Source organism: Diadema antillarum, unplaced genomic scaffold (assembly GCF_040938485.1).
Source record: "Diadema antillarum isolate AM-2024a unplaced genomic scaffold, OU_Dant_1.0 scf00000029, whole genome shotgun sequence".
Classification (NCBI taxonomy): domain Eukaryota; kingdom Metazoa; phylum Echinodermata; class Echinoidea; order Diadematoida; family Diadematidae; genus Diadema; species Diadema antillarum.
The window spans coordinates 1,077,501-1,097,738 of NW_027270918.1; the positions used below are offsets into that span (position 1 = coordinate 1,077,501).

The window sequence follows — 20,238 nt, forward strand, 5'->3', positions numbered from 1 at the left end:
ATGATATACCTGGAGATGCGTGTAACATGTAGAACAAAAAGGATATTGTAGGAATGTACATGCTTATATCTGGACGTTGCTCTGTCCGATCATTTTGTTTTCTCAAAGTATGTGCGCATATATATATATATATATATATACATACTGCTCCTAGAGAGAGAGAGAGAGAGAGAGAGAGAGAGAGAGACATGTATATACAATTCATTCATTCATTCATGCATTCATTTTTTTTTTCATTTTCAACAGAAACATAATAATATATTGCAGAAATTGAATACATAGATTTCAACATGATATACACAATAAACGATGAATTTACACAAAATTGTAAGTACACGGAAATGTTGGAAATGTTGGAAATAAGGTGAGTGTGCTATGTTTTTGTAAATCCACAGTATATATTGTGTATATCATATAAATTATATGCATATACAGCAAGGCCAGTGTGCTATCTTTTTGTGGTTCCACAGTGTGTCACAAATTGCTGTGAATTATGCTCACAACGGGCAAAGAAACGGTGATTTTATTTAAGTACACAGCATAACACGCAGGTAGGCCTATCTAGATATGTCAATGTAAGTAAGGAACGGCAGGGGAAAAAAAAGAACGAGGGAAACTCTTGACCTTTTGATGTGGGACCGAGCAAACCTCACGTCACTTGTTCCAAGATTACCAACCCTTAAACTGACGATTTCAGTACTTGTGGGTGCTTCGTGGCGTCAGCGAAGATGCACTGGAATAAGTAGACGCATGAATAATCTTATTCTGTGGTTGATGTTCCGCCCGTAACCGGGTGGAGGGGAGATTGTGTAATAATAAGAGAGAAAAATAATGACAGAATGGATGTGGTGGAACAGTCACGTCATTCCGGCTTGATAATTACATGGGTGTTGCTCCGTCTTTTTAATCCTGTGATGTTTACGTGAATACAAATAGAGAGACGATACCATTACTGTTTATTTGATGATATATCACACATTTTACTGCTCGATTTGAAGTCGGGATGATAATTTTTATGCAAATCCCCCTTCATCTTGATTTATATTTGATTTGTAATCAGACTGAAGTTGACATTGAAATTTTCGAGCGTACATTCTTTTACATTTGCTCTGCCCATCAACGTTTACAAAACATTCCGCTTGTGACGCGACGTAAAACTTACTTGATACATATCACTGTGCGGTGTCTTCATAATTCATTAGCATAGTCGCTGCACACAAACCTGTTTACGTTAACTTTAATTTGTTTTTACTTTCGTTTTAATCATCATGTAACGTCTCAGATCTGTCGCTGACATAAGCGCGTTTAAAGCTCATTCTGAGTAAGATCAGTTTGGGGAATCCAGGATATAAACATATATTAATGAATGTGATGAATGTAGGTTCCTCCAGTAAAGTTTGTTACCCCTCCCAATTTCGTCTGATAATATAACTAACATGATGCAATTAACAAAGGAATCCCCTCTTTGAAGGCTTTTTTGTTTCGCAGCGGGGAAAGTGGTCATCAGGAGGTTATCCGTTTAAAATCATGAAGAATCAATCTTTTCTTGACAATCCAACAAAATTGACCCTCTCTCCCGCCTACCGTTTCACTGTTAAATCATTACAAAATAATGTCAAACAATCTAATTAAAGGATATCATCTTCTTTGAAAGAGTATATCTGCTAGAAAGAACACAGTGTCTCATATGTGTACACATAGTCGACTGTGTGAAAATCCTCAAATTTAACAGTGTGGAGATTATTCCACACTGTGGTATGATCTTTTCTTTTCACAGAGAGTTCACATAGTAATGTTCTTTTTTCTTTGTCAAACCGTGAATTGATGATTCACAATGTGCTCACATTGTTAAAACCCTCGAAATCCACAGTGTGAAGAGATTTCACACTGTGTTAACATTGTGTTTCACATTGTGTATCCCACTGTGGGGCACTGTGTTCATTTCAGCAGGGATATCTAGCAAAGTGCGATTGAATGGGGAACATAATTATGAGGCTAACTCAGGGCGTTTCCTCGTAAAAAATTATGATATGAAAATTTAAGCTTACGTAGTGCTTAATATATTACATTAGTTTGACGAATGTTGAGTTGCACACTTTATGATGTGAAACGTTATTGAGCAGTGTCGCGTAAATGTCTATGGTACATTGGGGATGGCCATATCAATTTTTCTTTTTTTTTTGGGGGGGGGGGGTGGGAAGTGGGGGAGGGTGGACTGATCAGATGCGTTGGCCAAGTACCTAGTGAAGATCCAAGGGAGAGGAAGAACGCATGGTTGAGGAAAACAGGATGTTGACGTCTTGTTTTGTATTCAGGAATATTCAATCAAGTAGGTAGTGACATTTTAAGAAAGTCGGTGGGATAGCATTCGACAATACGATGAGTGTTGGCAAACGGTTACTCATTAGGTAATATCACTGACGATAAAACGTGACGATCTCCAAATTACAGTTCTTTCATGTGATTTCACATTCTCTGCGCACAATAAACATAAAAGTGATCTTCCCTGCATACGCTCATATATGCAATGTATACATATATCTATAATGATATATATATATATATATCATTATATATATATATATGTGTGTGTGTGTGTGTGTGTGTGTGTGTGTGTGTGTGTGTGTGTGTGTGTGTGTTGTGTGTGTGTATACAGTGCACTCACGTTATAACGAACACGGTTATAACAAAATTCCGGTTACAACGAAATAGAAATTCAGGCCGCAACATAATTTACTCTTTGTATTTCATTGTTGTACGCTATAGAATATTCACTACTTCTTGCCAAAACACCTCATTTAGGCAGACCTTAAAAGAAATAATCATAAAATCGTAATAATTGTGAAATCCTGATCACACAATAACATTGAAATTATTACAAGATGAAAATGTCAGACTACGTTATAAACGCATCTCCCAACCAGCTCTTTTTCAGTCTCCATTGTCCTGTTTTCATGAACAAATGAGGTCAGTTTAATTGGGATACTGTTACTCAAAATGAACACACATGTAATATATAAGTTTCCGACAAGCAAAAAGTAACGATCACTGATATAGATTATGTAGAAAACACCTATACTCGTCTAAAGTTGACTGAAAGGCTTTAGCTCTGAAAAAAACCCGTCAAAATTGCCACGCCCACAGGAATAAGTACTGTCTGCTCAACTATATGCAGACATTGCAACTCTGTATCTTTTTATTTATCTTTTTCTTTGCAACTTTTCAGGAAATCAATATACAAACGAAACTAAAACAGTAGCAATGATAATAAGTACATATTTTGTGAAAATCAAGTTTTATCAAAAAGTTGATAGAGATTATATTGTAGAAATTTTCAGATGCAAGATAACAACTGCAACTGTTCTAAATACTACATGATATTTTAATACTGCTCTTTATTGATTTAATCATTCATTTCATGAGCAATCTACCATCTATGTACCTATTTATTTGTCATAATTTCTTTGAATTTACTCGCAAAAAGTTTTCCAAAGAAAGATGTAACTGATGATAGATTGATAGATATCAAAAGATTTGAAAGAGCACTCCATATACATCAGGTCCATAGTGTTTTAAAGGACAAGTTCACCTTCATAGACATGTGGGTTGAATGAATGCAGCAACATTAATAGAACACATCAGTGACAGTTTGAGGAAAATCGGACAATCCATTCAAAAGTTACGAATTTTTGAAGTTTTTTCTCACTCAAGGCTGGATGAGAAGACTACTATATAGCTTGTGATGTCATATGTGCATAACGCCATAAAGACAGAATAAAGAAAATTCAAAAGAACACTTGACTTCTCTCTTTCAGAAGGCAGGGGGAATAATATTACCCTTAACATATGTAAGTAACTATACTTGAAGAAATGTGCACATTATTCAAAAAGTGAAGTTTTGTGAAATTCTCTTTTGATTTTCTTTATATCGTTGTACGCATATGACATCATATACTGTAGTATAGTCTTCTCATCCAGCAGTGACTGCGCAGATACTTTAAAAATTCATAACTTTTGAACGGATTTTCCCCCAGACTTTCACTGATGTATTCTACTAATATTGTTGTATTCACTAAAATCCACATGTTATTGTCCTTTAAGGATTTGTGAGCTGATAGAATTCTTTGGTGAATATAGTTGCGGGTATATATTGGGTAAGAATAAATGAAATTTCAAAACGTAAGGTAACCAGTTTGTTTTTGTTTTTACTTAAATATTGCTCTTCAAGGAAAAAGTGAGTCAAATGCATTTCTGTATCACATTGGTCTTGTAAATCTTTATCTATATTGATAAAATAAAAATTGGTCATTAAAGAAGTATTGATTCTCTTTTAAAGGCATTATTTACAATTTGCAAATGAAACAAAAACCAGCTTTAGTGCTTCAAACTACTTCGAAAATGTGAGTTTGGGATAGAAACAACCAATGTAAAAAGTTCAGTCATTATATTCAATGTAAAAAGTATTGCTAAATCAGGGCTCGACACTAACTTTTTTGTTTGGTGGCCCGATGGGGCCACCAAAATCCTCAATTTCAAATTTTTGGTGGCCCGAGAGAAAAATTTGGTGGCCCCGAAAAAGAAAACAATAAAAAACATTAAAAGTCCTGTGTTTTTAATGTTTTAAAGTTTTATCCAGTCATAGTAAGAATTGGAAGTTGGACATACTTTTGCTCATAAATAAACCTCAACAAACTGCAACACTCACTCTCAGGCACTCATTCAGTCCTTTCCATCCATCCTTTAAACAAATATAACTGCTAATTTCCGGCGCAAAAAGTTACGAATTAATTGACGTACTTTTCAAAAAGATTTGGTGGCCCGAGGCGGGCCACCAAATTTCCCCTTTTTTTGAAATTTGGTGGCCCGACTTTCAATTTTGGTGGCCCCGGGCCACCGGGCCACCGTTGGTGTCGAGCCCTGGCTAAATATACAAAATGTGCACAATTGTAATAATAAACTTGTTTCTAGACTAAACTGTCTACGGTTATGGTTCAGTGAGAAAAATAGTGAAATCTCTTTATATTTTAGGCTTTATTGAGAAATTTTGATATGGTAGAATGTTTTGTGATGACCTACACAATGCATCAAATGTGATATCTTGAAATTTTTTTTAAAAAAAAATCACAGCTCCCAAAGGTAAACAGGACCTTTAAGGGGGTTCCTCATCAAGGAGAGACGATTGCTTGCAAACGAAGCTAATTTGGGGTTTCGTCGGGATTCGTAAACAGTTGCAATAATTTTTTTTTACTGTCCAAAAAGAAGTTTTTTGGCCCGTTTTTAAATCACTGCTCCCAATGGTATATATAAACTCTATACCTGAAGATGGATAATAATCAGCTATATATATATATATATATATATATATATATATATATATATATGTCAATGCCAGTCTTTATTTGAAACTGACTTCTGTCATTCTCCTCCTGCTGCAGCTGGCGTACAGTGCCAGGCTCCCTCAGCGTCGGAGGACAATGAAGAGTCCGACATCGGCCAAGGGGACTTTGGACCGCCGTTCCTGTCCCCTGAGACTGGAGCCGTTGAAACAGCTCCAAGTAGCGAGGTATAAATTCTAGTGACATGATACATCACGATTTTGATGTTGCTGTTATGTTGTACGTTTGTTTGTCTACTGCGGTTTTCAGTTGTGTGTTCGTTGATTTGGATTCCATCAACCATGCACCGAGCCCTCTGCATCCCACATTGATATCTTGTCCATAGATATATGTGTGAAATTTGTGAATATTTGACTCGTTGGCGCCAAGAAGTTAATTGCACGAAATGTTGGCAAAAATGAATCAAGTGCACAACGTATCCTTCCCTATAAAATTGACGTACAGTGTAAATGATGCTAAGCGCAGAGGAGACACCTCTCTTCATCACCACGTATTTTCTAAAACTATAGCTTATATCACTTACAACTCTCTATACTAGAAACCCGCTGCAAATGAAACACTTTCAAGATCGCTTCGGGCTCTTTTTTTTTTATTTTACTTTACTTCTGCTTTTTTTCAAGATATGATGGAAAGGTATATGTACTTGCCTGGCAGGTATACAAAGGAAATTTATTCTCTGAAACACAATTACATTTAAGCTCCAGATTGTCTTCAGGCTTCCCAGCAAATTGATGTTGTCAGCATCAAATTATTCAGTAGTCTGCGATAGTTAAGGGTCCTCTTCCTAATTTGTTGACAAATTCGTTTGAATATTGGGCTAGTTTGAATATTTTAGCGTATATGTTCCTCCATTTCAGAAAGAGAGAAGTGAGAAATCCTTTTACTTTTCATAGTGCAATAAATGTAGGGCTCTTCTTCATACCTTTTTGCAAATAAAGCCAATGCCCCTCCCCTTAGCACGCAAACACACACACACACACACACACACACACACACACATACACACACTCGTCACGGGACATCGGTCAAGTCGCAGACATCACGAGGCAGATGTCTCTCAATAACACTTTCAGAAAGTCTTCCCTCACCCCCCCCCCCCCCCCCCCAAGAAAAGACGACCCCATTGCCCGAGAAGAGGAATACGCGGACAATGCAAACAATCCGAACATGATAACTATGTTAGGCACACCAGCATCTGGCTCTAATGTTTTCTTTCCAATGAGACAATCCCCCTTACCCAAATCTCTCAGTGTGTGTCTGATGATACGATTGTCCCTTTTGTTTTTCAACTGAATCCATCACAATCAAACATAACAACCTGAAACAACTCAGCCACTCAAGAAAACGGACGTCAGAAGTTATAGTGCTACCACTTCTGGCAAAGAAGCATGTACGTTAAAGAACTTAGGTAGGCTGAAGAGTTCAACGCAATAAAATCTCTCGTTATGGATCTGACCGTTGGAATTCTGTCATTAGAATAGTTTAAGCTGCAACCCTTTTACAACGACTGCATACTGCCAGGTTCAGTTTGATAGTGGACGCTGCAAACTGTAGAAATCTTAACGCTGCATCATTTTAAGAAGCGTTCATAATGCATATATATATATATATATATATATATATGTATAATTATACATTACCATAATGTATATACACACATATGATTATACTTATTAAGATAGATGCAATTTTTTTTAAGATCTCAGGACGTTTGGAATAATTGATATCTATGAGATGCTGACATTAATTTGCTTTGGAATACAGTGCATTTTGCTGGTGTCATAGACATAATCATATACATGCAACATACTGTAAGGAAATAATCAACACTGAAGTAAGAAGTGCCCAGACATTATTTTGATGTCTTTGGTCATTTAAAATTCTTCCATTTTCTTTATTATACCAGAATTGCCTGCACATTGAACTCTTTGCATTTTGTACATTATGTTGATAAGGGAGAAGCCTAATTATCAAAGAGATACCAATGTTTTGGCTACTTAATAACAGGTTCAGGTTTCTTATAAGAAGGATTTTTTTTTTGATAATACATGAATCATTACATTAGTGACAAAAATGACAAAAAATAATGATAACAATGTAGACCTTTTTTCCCCTTTGGCGCCACATGGCGTGTAGCAGGTTTGAATGCAACGCAAGGTGAAATATCTTTCTACAATCATTTTGTGATACATTTCCTAGCCTGTTACATTTCAGGCAAAAAAAACAAAAAACAACCAAAAAATATTCACCTCAACAAAATAATGTAATAGTAATTCCTGCTGTACTCATGCGGCAATAAAAGTAGATACATTTAGCAATATGAAAGTTATGCTTTCATATTGAATATACCAGAATGAATTGATAAAATATGTTTACATATTGGCCCAGAAAGAAGCCGACTGTTTAACATTTGAAAGTTATATATTTTGAAATTGTACAAACAAGTTCAATTTGTTGCTAAAAATGTTTTCGAGTATACTGACTGAAATTTGACCTCCGCCGCATAGCGTTTGGCAATGGTCATAAAAATCGCTCTTTTTCGGGCCCTCTGTATTATTCTTGAGGTAAACTACCTTTAAGTTATCATATTCATCACTTGAAGAAAAAAGAAATATTATTCCTCAAGCAGTCATTTCAACATATCCACATTGTTCTTATTGTTGAAAAAATATTCATGGTGTTTTGATCATTTTGCAATTGATGACGTATTAATTCATAAGCCAGTTTAGAAAATTATTGTGTTAATTATTTAATTTACATTTCATTACACGTGTAACGAAATGATTGTAATTAAAGCAACAAATCTCGGTACATTATCAAAATTAAAAACGATAACGCAAGCTGGATGAAACATTACTCAGGGAGGGGAATGGAATGTGACCTTTTCTAGTGGATATATGGTGCATGGGCGGAAAGAAAAAAGAATTGGATGATGCAAACTTTTGAATGGGCTGAGTTCAACGATTTAAGTGAATTTTAAAGGTTGAAGAACACCTCTGACTAAGTACAGTGGAAACTCCCAGTATCTGTAGTGTAACAATAATGGTTAATTACATATTGTGAGGTAATGAAATCCCTTCATCAAGTGTTGTCTACAAGAAATGTTGGAAATGCTATAACATGAATTCCAACAGACGTTTATCGCACTGTAGACAAGCAATATATTTGGTATGTTTTTTCTTTGCTTTTTTATATTTAAGTTTAAAAACCTAACCTTTTCAGCTTTTTAAGTCCAGCAAACAACCGTGATTTGCTTATTTCAATTACGCATAATTTGTGTCTTTGTGTGCGTCATTTGAAGATATGACTGTAAAAGCTCCTTTTCCATAACATTGTTTTTGCCTACCCACTATACTGACTTCATCTCGATGGTAACCAATTGCTTCCTTTTGTTTCTTGTTTTCTTTCGGTAATTATTTTACCTTTCCTCTGCAGGCACCCCAGTCTGTGCCTGAACCGGTGAACTACAGCATTGTGACACAAGCAACCACAATAGCGCCCTCTCTCGCCGAGATAGCTAACTTTACTGTTCGAGATGGCGAAGGGAACGCCTGTATTCGCGCGTGCTTCTCAGCTGTGCTCAATATATTTTACAGCAACAAAGAGGTTAGTTTAATAGAGAGAAAGAGAGAGAAGGCGACCACTTTTTGAATGCAAACAAGATAAAAGTGTGATCACAAAACGTGTCAACTTGAGAAATTAATACTTAACCCGCGAAAAGATGAGGAAAAATCAAATATTAGGAAAATGTGGGGTATTTTCAATAACTTAATTAACAATATTTCTTTTTGTGCAACAGGTGAAATATCAGTGAAAATGTTTTATGTTGTTTTGCGCTTAATTCGTTTTGCGATTGATCGAAAAAGTAATGTTCAATTTTCAGACGTCCTTTTGCAGCCGCCTTTCGATTAACTCCAGTTAGCGCGAACTGTTAGCTTGTAGTACAGCAGTAGTGTTTAAAAGATGCAGATACCTCTTAAATAACTTTCCTCGCGTTCTGAGTTTTTGCTGTGAGGATATGTGAAAATGAGTTGTTTATACTAGACTGAAAAAAAGAAGAAAAAGCGACGTTTAAAGCACATTTAATTCACCGACATGAGTAATTCAACATAAGATTAATATTACTATCATTATTATCATCATTATCATAATATTCATGATCATCATCGTAACCTCGCTTACAGGCAAAACCCACTAATTCTCTTTCTCTCCTTTTGAAATGTTCTTTGTATGGAAATTAGCAGCTCTACATTGGCAAAACTATGATAATTCCTCAGTCTTTATGAAATTGTGATTTTGTTGTAATTTTCTGTAGAGCGAAGAGGAGGAGGTTACCGTCCCCCTGCCGCGTAAAGCCACCGCCACTGGGTCCTGCGGGTCGGCCGCCCTACCAGCCTTGCTGTCAATCCAGTGGAGCGAGGGAAAATACAACCTGAAGTTTACCTTCGAGAACGTAAGACAGATCTTTCCTCTTCCTGAAAAGACGCATTATGCATATCATGTCATGCACCATTTATATCAATAATAAAATTGAATTTTAATATGAATAAATGAAGTTTAATAAATAAAATTATAATTTTTTAAAATCATAAATTTAATAAATAAAATTAATATTGAATGTTAACAGTTGGACATAATAGGGTACGACAAAGTATACAATTCAGAATGTGGTAATGCCACGAATTCTGTCAGAGTGAGAGTCGCAAATCACGCTGAAAATATACATAATACATAAAATACCAGCGAACTTTTAAATACATTGTAGCAAGGTGAGAAAGATGATAATATTAACATTATTAACATTTTTTTTTTTGCCATTTCGGCCCAGTTTAAAGTATAAAAGTTACACACCAAGTTATCCCTCGTCCCTTTGCATCATATCATGCAAATTACGCATCACTCATTTATTGAACAAAGCATGTTATGACTGCTATGAATCGAAAATGTCCTTAGAATACTCTAAAGAATTCGTGACCTAGGATAAAAATTGTCATTTTGCATTAAAACAAACAATAGCAACCAAATGGAATTTCCTGAAATGTTTGAAGACAAGAATGAAATTCTACCATTATCATAAACAGCACTGACTTGAAAGTGAAAGGGGAAAATGTGGTTTACATTTTTCAAATTCAACAGATTTAGGGAGGCCTACATGAACATATCATAATTTAGATTCAATTTGAATTTATTGCTGTAACCTCAAAAAATTGCAATATGGTACCGACAATCAGTCTAATAGAAATTAGAACAGGCTGACAAGATAAACACTTTTTTTTTCTGTAGATAATTTGATTTGAACATTTTGAAGTCTGTAACATGTACTTGTATATTGAACATTTTCAAACAGTTTAAAACAACCCAAGCTCGTTAGCTCAGTCAAATAAGTTATAGTACATATTCATGAGATTTAGAACATTGAAAATATTAGTTGCTATCATTTATGTAAATTCAATTTCGTCATAATCTGCAATAGTGATTAAAAGCTGCAACATGTGGTATCGTTTTCATATATCAGTAAGAACACACACACACACACACACACACACACACACACATATATATATATATATATATATATGCAAAAAACATTTAGAATACAAGATAAAAAAGTGATTGCGTGTTCACGACTCCAAGATAATTCATGAATGTTGTTTTTTATTCTTTATTCGAATTTCATTCAGTGCCATAGAATTCGTATTCACAAAAACAATACAAAACATTATACAAAGACAACAACATTGCATTGATCGCACGAATGCACAACACACGCACACACACACACACACACACACACTTTCTCTCTCAAGCTCTGTGAGATTAATGTAAAAGGTGTAAGTGTTAAATGAAGCATGATCATACTTGCAGCAATTGATCTTTTCCCCAAGACTTTGGCAACAGAGAAAAACAAACAAAACCAATAAATCAATGTTATGTCACCTGCTGCTATTGATGTGATTTTTTCGCAGACGACAGCCGATGGTAAGGAGTCTTGGAAGGCGCGAAAAGTGCAGTTCACGTATAACATGAGCGATCCTACATACTTCAAGAACCCGGCTAGAGGTAAGCGCGGAGACGCAGCAAATTTGTATGTTTTATAGGCGCTTTCTTATAAAGAAAGAAAGAAAGAAAAGTGAAGGACAGTTGCCTGAAACGAAATTTTCTTGGTACAAACTGTTACATTTCGTTTCTCTTTGTTGATTGATTATATTGTCGTTTTTATGCTAATGTAACCCTAATCTATCTAGGAATGCAGGAGTTCTAAATAAACTGAAAGATTACTTCCCCACCAATATATTGCAAATTATATACTCGACTATGATTTCCCCTTACCTCAACTACGGAATACTGGCATAGGGTAACACGACCCAGTCTTTGCTTGACTCGCTCTTTCTCTTACAAAAGCGCGCTATTAGAATAATTAATAAGACTGGGTATCTATCTCATACAGATGAATTTTTCCATAAGAACAAAATTTTGAAATTGTCAGATTTGTTTTACTACAATTTAGGGATATTCATGTACAAATTATCCAAAAATGATCTTCCTGATATTTTTTTGCATATGTTTAAAAGAAATTACTCTATTCATAACTATCCCACCCGTCAACGTGACGATTATCACCTACCACGTACCCGAACCATTTTTGCGAAAAAAACAATTATGTATACAGGGCCGAAGTACTGGAACGATCTCCCCATAGAACTCGCAGGTTGTTTGTCTTTGTCGACCTTCAAATACAAATTAAGACATAATTTATTGAATAATTACATTGCGTAAGTCCATTGAAATTTCCTTCTTTCTTGTTTATGTGCCTTTTCCTGCTGTGTTGGTTGTTGTTATTCAAATCAGTTAAGCCTCTCTGTTTGCGCCCTTAAATTCCTTCACACCAGTACCCCTTTTGGTACCATAAGACTTCGGAACGCGTGAACAGCTGGCTTGTTGTATTCCCCTCCGTGCTATACTGGCTGGTAATTCTAATTAATTCCAAATTTTCTTTGAATGTTAATACTTGTATGTTCACTCTTTAGGTTTCCCGTATCTCCTCCGAGGACTCGCATGTCGAGTTGTTCTCTTTTCACCATTATTCAAATCATACTACTACACTATTGTCAACATTGTTAAATCAACTGTTCTTACATCTGCAGAATGTGGTTGTCTGTATATCACTATTAATGTATTGAGAAGATTATGTTAGTGCACCAGGTATTTTTGCCTTTCATTTTTGTTTCTCTTTATTTTGGTCCTACGTTGCATCCGTGCTCCTCATCTTTACACTCTGTTCAGAATTTGGGACCTACGCTTAACAAGCTCGCTTTTAAGTAGGTTCGGTCATATTTCTTTAGCGTTATACATAGAACCAAACGTACGATGATTGACCACTATATGTTTTATATTCTTACATTAATTTACTGTACATCCAAGCCGGATATTATCATTCACTATGTTTTTATTATATTTGATGTACATTCCTTCATTGAGAAGTATGAAAATAAATTGAAATTGAAAATTGAAATAATGGGTTTTCTGCATTGTTCACCTTTCATTTAACTATCAGCTCAATATTTCCTACACATATTGCATATAAAGATGCTCTTATATAAGAGCTGAATATTGACATTTGGAGAATGGGACCATCACGATTTTTAGATGTGAAACAAAAAATACCAACGGATTTGATAAACCATTAAAAAAAGAAGATGCTACTTGAAGGATGCATCAAAAGAAATACTCGACATTTGATGAGATTGATAACGTATGCTGATATGTATAATACTTTTTTTAAATCAGACAAGCTGGCTCTCTGAAACCAAAATGCTTTTGTTAATCACTTAAACAGTCTCAAATCAATTTTCACAGTCTCAAAATAACTTTCATCACCGATACCCATCATCGCAATATTTACACGTAAGCTGTACAATCTTCTGTTCCATGAAGCAAGGGTAACGCATTATTGCAGCCATGCGTATATGAAAGTAAATAAAAAGAATCAGCAGACATTCTGCAATATCCGTATTTCATTCCATACGCCTACATTTGTTTCGAAGTAAACTAACTTGTTAATAGGGAAAAACGTTAAAACACGTTAGGGTGAGTGTTGTATGAGTCAAATTAGACTCCAATAATGCCTTTCATTGCTAAATGTAAATGTGTCAGGATACATTTGTGTTTGAGTACAACGTTTCGAACGGAGGTTCCGTGTTTAATCCTGCAAAGTGCTTACGTCCTTGGACAAGGTGTCTTTCCTCGTGATGTTCCCCTCGACTTGGTTTACCTGGCAATCCTGTGATAATGAATGATAATGTCAGAGCCCTCTTGCAGAGCAATGCCAACACTGAAGAGGCTACCTTGGACATAAAACCATTTTCATTATTATAAGCATTTTTAGATGCCAGATACAATATACATTACAGACGGATTCCGAGTACATGTGTATTTGAATATCGAGGGTAGTTGTAGTTTTGATATCATTTCAGGGAATGACGGTCATTAGGTCCAATAAATACAGCATATTATTATTATGTTGCCCTCCTTATATCACCATTTTGTACCTGTATATGACTGCATGTTTACGTCACTGTGACTGATACACTGTAAGTGCTTTGTAAGTCATGGTAATTAAGTTTACCTTTTCTTGCCCCTGGTAGCCCCTTTTTTCTGTGTAACAATCCATCTTTTAGGCCTCCGCCAACGAAGTGGCAGGAGGCATTATGTTTTCGGGTCGTCCGTCCGTCCGTCCGTCCCGTTTTGTTTTTGTCGATATCTCAAGAACCGTGTGGTGCTTTTACATCAAACTTGGTATGAGGGTATATCCTGGGGGGGGGGGGATAATACTTTGTTTGGATTTTAGGGTCACTGGGTCAAAGGTCAAAGGTCACATATTATTTTGTGAAAAAAAGGTTTAAATTTCATGTTTTTCTCCATATCTCGCAAATGGTTCAAGGTATCTTCATGGAACTTAGTATATATGCATGTACCGATGGGCAGTGATTATCTAGGGAAGTTGGGGGTCATGGGTCAAAGGTCATGGGGTCAAAGGTCAACGTCAACTCTCAAAATATCACTACTTTCCTTATATTTATGCAATGCCTGAAGGATTTTTTAAAGATTTGATGTATGCATGTATTACCCAATATATATTCTGTGGGAAGTTTCTTGAAAAAAGGTCAAAGGTCAAAAGGTCAAAGGTCAAGTGAAAGTGCTAAATTGCACTTTCTCCTCCATATCTCGAAAGCAACTCAAGGTATCATCATGAAACTTACGTATTTATGCTTGTTCTACCTAACAGTGATTCTCTTTGGAACTGTGAGGTCAAAGGTCAAAGGCCAGGTTTAGATAATACTATTTTACCATTTGATACTGAAATTATACTTTTTCTCAATACCTTGAAAATTACTCAATGCATAAACTTATAAAAGAGTCAAAAGTCAATTAAAAATCATCAGTTCCCCAAATACCTGCACTCTGACGTTTGAATCATTTATCCAATTGAACCTAGTTCTAGGAAAGTGAACATTCAGCACATTTGTGGCAAACCTGTCATTTTAATATTTTGCCAATTGTGTGAAACTGTCATCACACATTGTCAAGACATTATTAGACCTATTAGGAGAACCATGCATTATGGCGGAGGCGTACCAGTCGCCGTAGCGACATTTCCAGTTTCTTTCTCATTTGTGCTATGTCTCTGTCTTATAATTCATCTTTGTTTTGCTGAATCAAATGTATTTTGTGTTTACCATGTACACATGTCGGAAATGCCGAGTAAATAATAATGATAATAATCATCATCATCGTCATCATCGTCACCAAAATAATAATAATAATAATAATAATAACAATAATATTGGCTTGAGATATCACAGTCATCGTTAGGGTAATTGTTTAACATCCTGTCCCCGTCATCGCTATTAGTATCACTGTTTTTTGTTGGTGTAGTTATGACTGTTGCATATAACAGCACCGCTGATTATCACTATTGCTCTCTCTTTCAAAATGTCGCCCCCAACAGCTGGTGTCCACACGGTGCGCAGCGAATCCGACGATTCGTTCTTCAAGACCCCTGCCAAGAAGTCGAGAAAGTGCGATGCTGAGAGCGATATTCAACTACTCGGTGGAAGCAATAATGACACCTTCAAAGTCCTGCTAGAGTTACGTAATTTACAACTCCAACCGTACAACGTGGTAGATGATTCATTTAGTGAAGGTAAGACAATATTATTGTTTTTTTTAAGATACGGTAATCTTTTTACATAAAAGAACAATTGAAGAGCAGCTCATTTAGGAGATAAACTTGAAAATCTCGAAATAGTAGACTGACGGAATACTGGATAATAATTAGTTTTTTGTTGCTCTTTCTCGTCTCTACCACAATGCAATCATGAATGGCTTATTTCTTTTTTTTCTGCATGATGAATTTGTATATATTTGTTGTTGTTGTCGTTGAAAATGAAAATGAATAAATGGAATAAAGTGAAATAAAATGGCTGTTCAGGACACAGATATCTGCAATCGGTATTTCAAAGATAAATCTTCTGTATCCTCAATGATTACGATATCTAAAGGACTCTTTTTATTTTCATTGCTTCCTTTCAACATGAAAGGTATTTATAACAGCCTGCCGAAACTCGGCTGTTATTATTTACATGAAAAAGAGGAATATGCTTATACATTCCCTCTCAAAGCCTTAGAATGCATACATTTAGAATAAGAAAAGATATTCATTTGCTTTGCAAGGTAATATCTGTAAATAATTCTGAGCGATAAGCTAATTGTTTGTTCTGTTACAATCGCGTACTGATCTTGTGTGTGTGTGTGTGTGTGTGTGTGTGTGTGTGTTTGTGTGCGTGTTGATGAAAGAAATGAGAATACGTCTGCCACTATGTATGGTGTAAGTGTTTATCGATTTGATTTGAACTGATTTTACTTTTATACACATGAACACTGTTCAAATCATACTAGCTCACACAAAACGATAAATAGTATTACATAAAGAGAAACCAAAATTTATGACATAAACGTGATATCACGCAGGCACAGTCTTCATGCTTTTGATGTGACCTTTAGTTACACTGATTTAGCCTAAATTCCTAAAATGTATTGATACATATACTATCTGTATATACATCTAAAGCTCTATATGATTAACATTTATATATATATATATATATATATATATATATATATATATATATATCTATGTGTGTGTGTTTATATATGTATATGCATGTACATTACGTTATAAACGTATGTATAAGAGGATAACAGACATGAAGATATACTCTAGACAAAAGAATAAATGAAAGATCATACGCAAAAATAAGAAAGAGAAATTGAGAGAAGAGGAAAAGAAAAAAAGAGACAACAGTATGGTGTCCACGTCAAAGTGTCACCGCAATGTAGCCACACAATAGTGTGCATATTGCACACATGCTGAAGGTACAATATATGTATTTCTGTCTGTCGTATGCTTCCTTCCGTTGTTATCAAGATTGGAAATAATCATATACGAAAGTATTATTTATGTGGTTTGCACTTCATCAGTGGATCAAGAATGGTGTATATTTGTATTCAACAGCATGAGTCAGTATGAATCAGTCTGACGATTCTTAGAGTATGGTTATCATTGGGGGGGGGGGGGCAAATAGAATGTGGAATTCTATATGTGGTCAGTGTTTGCCTGTAGGATATTTGAACATATCATCCCAACTTCTGGATGCGAGATGAAAGAATGTCTGTAAATTTGATACACTAGTATAAAACACGTCATTAAGCGTCATAAAATTAGACGATTTATGACAATCATGTCTTACCATATATTACTGACATGTTTGATTTATTTTTTGAGTGATTATAAGTATTATACTCTCAAATTGTCTCTTCTGAAATTGATGAACCTATGATTTAATGTCTTTAACAGTTTCATGCTAATGTACATCACCCACAGCCACGTTATGAGCTTTTACCTGCATAGCTTTCTGTTCAATCAAGCACGGATACTACATTATCGCTGCCACACGTATGAAGATAAAGAACTAAAAGCATCACTCAGTCATCTCCAGATTTTTTTTTTTTTTTTTTTTTTTGCTATTGAGCATACATTATGATAAAGTGTTTATCATTGTGCAGGCAACGGAGCTGTCATATTAGTGATATTAACAAGGCCTTCAGCACAATGATCACGATTAGGCTCTTTTACCAGCTAATATTTGCCTTACTTTCCTCACATCATAATCGTTTTCACAGCACAAAGAACACGGAGTAGATATGTCAATAACTGCATGATATTTGCTCCGTTTGAGCGCGAGTAATTAGCTAAAAAGCGACGCCGGGGATGCCGGCCGTGTAGCAAGCTACTAGTCTTGAACCAATGACATTTTACAAGAATTCAGAGAGTAAAAGCAAAGCTCATTAAATGAAAGTGGTGTTAGAATTCGAATGAAGCATAGGCGGCTATTTTGATTTATATCAAGTAAAGAGAAAGAGGTGGGATGACCTCATTATTTCCATGCATTGTTTGAGTGAAATATAGATTTCCCATTTATTTCTTTGGCCTGTTGTATTTTTCTCTTTGTCGGGAGGGGGGACCTTTATTTTAACAAAGCGCAGACTACGCGCCATGAGAAGTCGTTTTTAATGGATCATCACTGAGCCTGTGTACGCCATGTGTAACCATGGAAACGCATAAATATTTGTGATCTCCTATTAGATTGCATTTCTTGGACTCTCCCCACTCGATGCACAATAATTTGCGCGATGTAATTTATATTGAACCTTCTTTCTAAATTTGGGATCGTAATGTCAATATCAGAATGTGATCTGATGAATGATTTAGCTGCCGTTGTGATCTTCATTTCAAGTTGTCAAAATCAAAGGGCGTGTTACATCTCAGGTAGCAGGTAGCTGACACACTTAGGAAATGTATCAAAACGATATATACACGTACATATAACGATTACAGGAGAATATATCGAAGAGCATAACCAAAATAATTGAAAGCCGTGGCTACTCTAATAATTACTCAATGGGCTAACTTAAAACTTAATTACACCTACGTGATTTATACCATAGGTCATTTTGCCTGTTGGTTTGACAGTCAGTCCATTAGTTAATGAAGCATTTTGGAAATGCATGAAGTTGTTTAACGCAAATAAACAATTCAATTCCAAAGGAGTTGGACGATGTGACTCGTTGTGTACTTGTTGTGTGTTGTGTATAGAAAATAGCATTCAAAGAAGTATTCTCTCTTGACCCCCCCCCCCCCGGTCGTAGATGATTCTTAATCATATAGAGTATGATGCCACTTTGAGGCAGTGTAGGGACTTTTCATTTTTTCTTTCTTGTCTTTATAGCCGAGGTTTGTAAGAACGACAAGACCGCGGAAGGGACGAACATGGCGTCGATAGCAGTTGGCGCCACGCTAGCCCTGGTGATTCTGGTGGTCATCGCCGGTTACGCAATAGGCCGAAGGATGGGTGCCATTACGGACAGGACTTCTTACAGTTCAATGGATTAATTTCCCCCCTTTTTTCTCGCTATCTTTTTTTTTTCCGCTGAGGCTTTTAGTTTGATTAAACATACCCTCGTCCACTATACTAAATGACTTTCAGGGTTGTATGGTCAATTATGAATGAAAAACAAAGAAGCGAATAACATCCAACCTTTCTGTGTATTTGGCAATTACTCCGTGGGCACTGTAATCTGAGTCTGACCAGGGGTGTGTTTAATCAAACTGCACACTGCCCGTAATTCCCCTTGACGCGAGAGGAAAAAGGAGGTCAACAATTTGACTCGTCCCCACGCTGTAGTGATGGGCACGCAGATGTGTTGAAAACCAGTTTTCTCGCACTCTGTCTATCACGAACAGGAGTTTAAAAAAGTAATGCCTACGCCTTCCGTCATTCTATTTTCATGAGATTCTTGATTATTATCTCCTTAAGAAAAAATGCACTATTTGACGAATGATTTTTACATCTCAACTTGGGATCGAGGGTAGACCTATAAATAGAGGGAATTGCAAAACAAGAGTATGTTTAAGCAGTCTGATGATTTATAAAGTTAATGTTCTAAGAACCTTCGGAGAGACCATGAAGTCAATGTAAAGTTTTCATAATTTGTGCAACGTCCTCCTTACGTCATGACATACCGACATACGAGAATCATCCGTTTGCAACGGTCTGTAAACGGCCTTCAACATAGCTGGCATCTTGAAAGCATTTATTACATTTTCTACTAGACTTTACAAAGAAACATTTTAAAACGAAACATCGCATCAGTTATCATGATCTGAGACAGCATTCATCGATTTGAAAAAAAAAAACAACAAAACAAACACATTAAAGTGTTTGTAATGAAGTTGGTTTTTTTTTTCATCAGCGGGAAAATCATTGGTCGGAGAAAGAAGATTACATAACTCACGTACCCGAAGCATATTGCAATCGCCAAGATTATCGCCTTGTTAGTTGGCGATTTGGGGCTATTGAAGTAGCACTTCCTTTGTCAGAAAACACTTGGTGTCAAAGTCAACGCCTGGTGTAACTTGTGTATCTATTACTTCGGCGGTGTGATAGAATTTTACCATGTTGAGTCAAGTTGTAGGTCAAGATTCACATTGTAATAATACATTCAGGCTAGAGTGTTACAACATGATGCTCTTCACCAAACCAATACCGATATAGTGGGGGCAGCTTCTAGTGTGAACGTTGTAACACTTTCGTGTTCATCACTTTGCCTCACAGGTCTGACACTTTATATTGTGTGATGCTGTGCTGTACACTTTGAGAGAATCTCAAACGTGAATCAAAGCGTGGAATCTTCACATTTTCTTTTTTTTTTAATGAGTGTG

At 35.9% G+C, this 20,238-nt stretch overlaps 1 protein-coding gene across 1 annotated transcript in view; it reads left to right on the forward strand.

The window, feature by feature from the left end:
* The window catches only part of LOC139737869 (lysosome-associated membrane glycoprotein 5-like), a 23,108-nt gene extending 3,890 nt beyond the window's left edge, over positions 1-19,218 (forward strand). The window contains exons 2-7 of the mRNA XM_071648539.1: positions 5,436-5,563; positions 8,832-9,002; positions 9,712-9,849; positions 11,363-11,456; positions 15,406-15,600; positions 18,746-19,218. Coding sequence (XP_071504640.1) covers positions 5,436-5,563; positions 8,832-9,002; positions 9,712-9,849; positions 11,363-11,456; positions 15,406-15,600; positions 18,746-18,909 — 890 coding nt within the window. The 3' untranslated portion in view covers positions 18,910-19,218. The remainder of the gene's footprint in view (positions 1-5,435; positions 5,564-8,831; positions 9,003-9,711; positions 9,850-11,362; positions 11,457-15,405; positions 15,601-18,745) is intronic.
* The last annotated feature ends 1,020 nt before the right edge of the window (positions 19,219-20,238 follow it).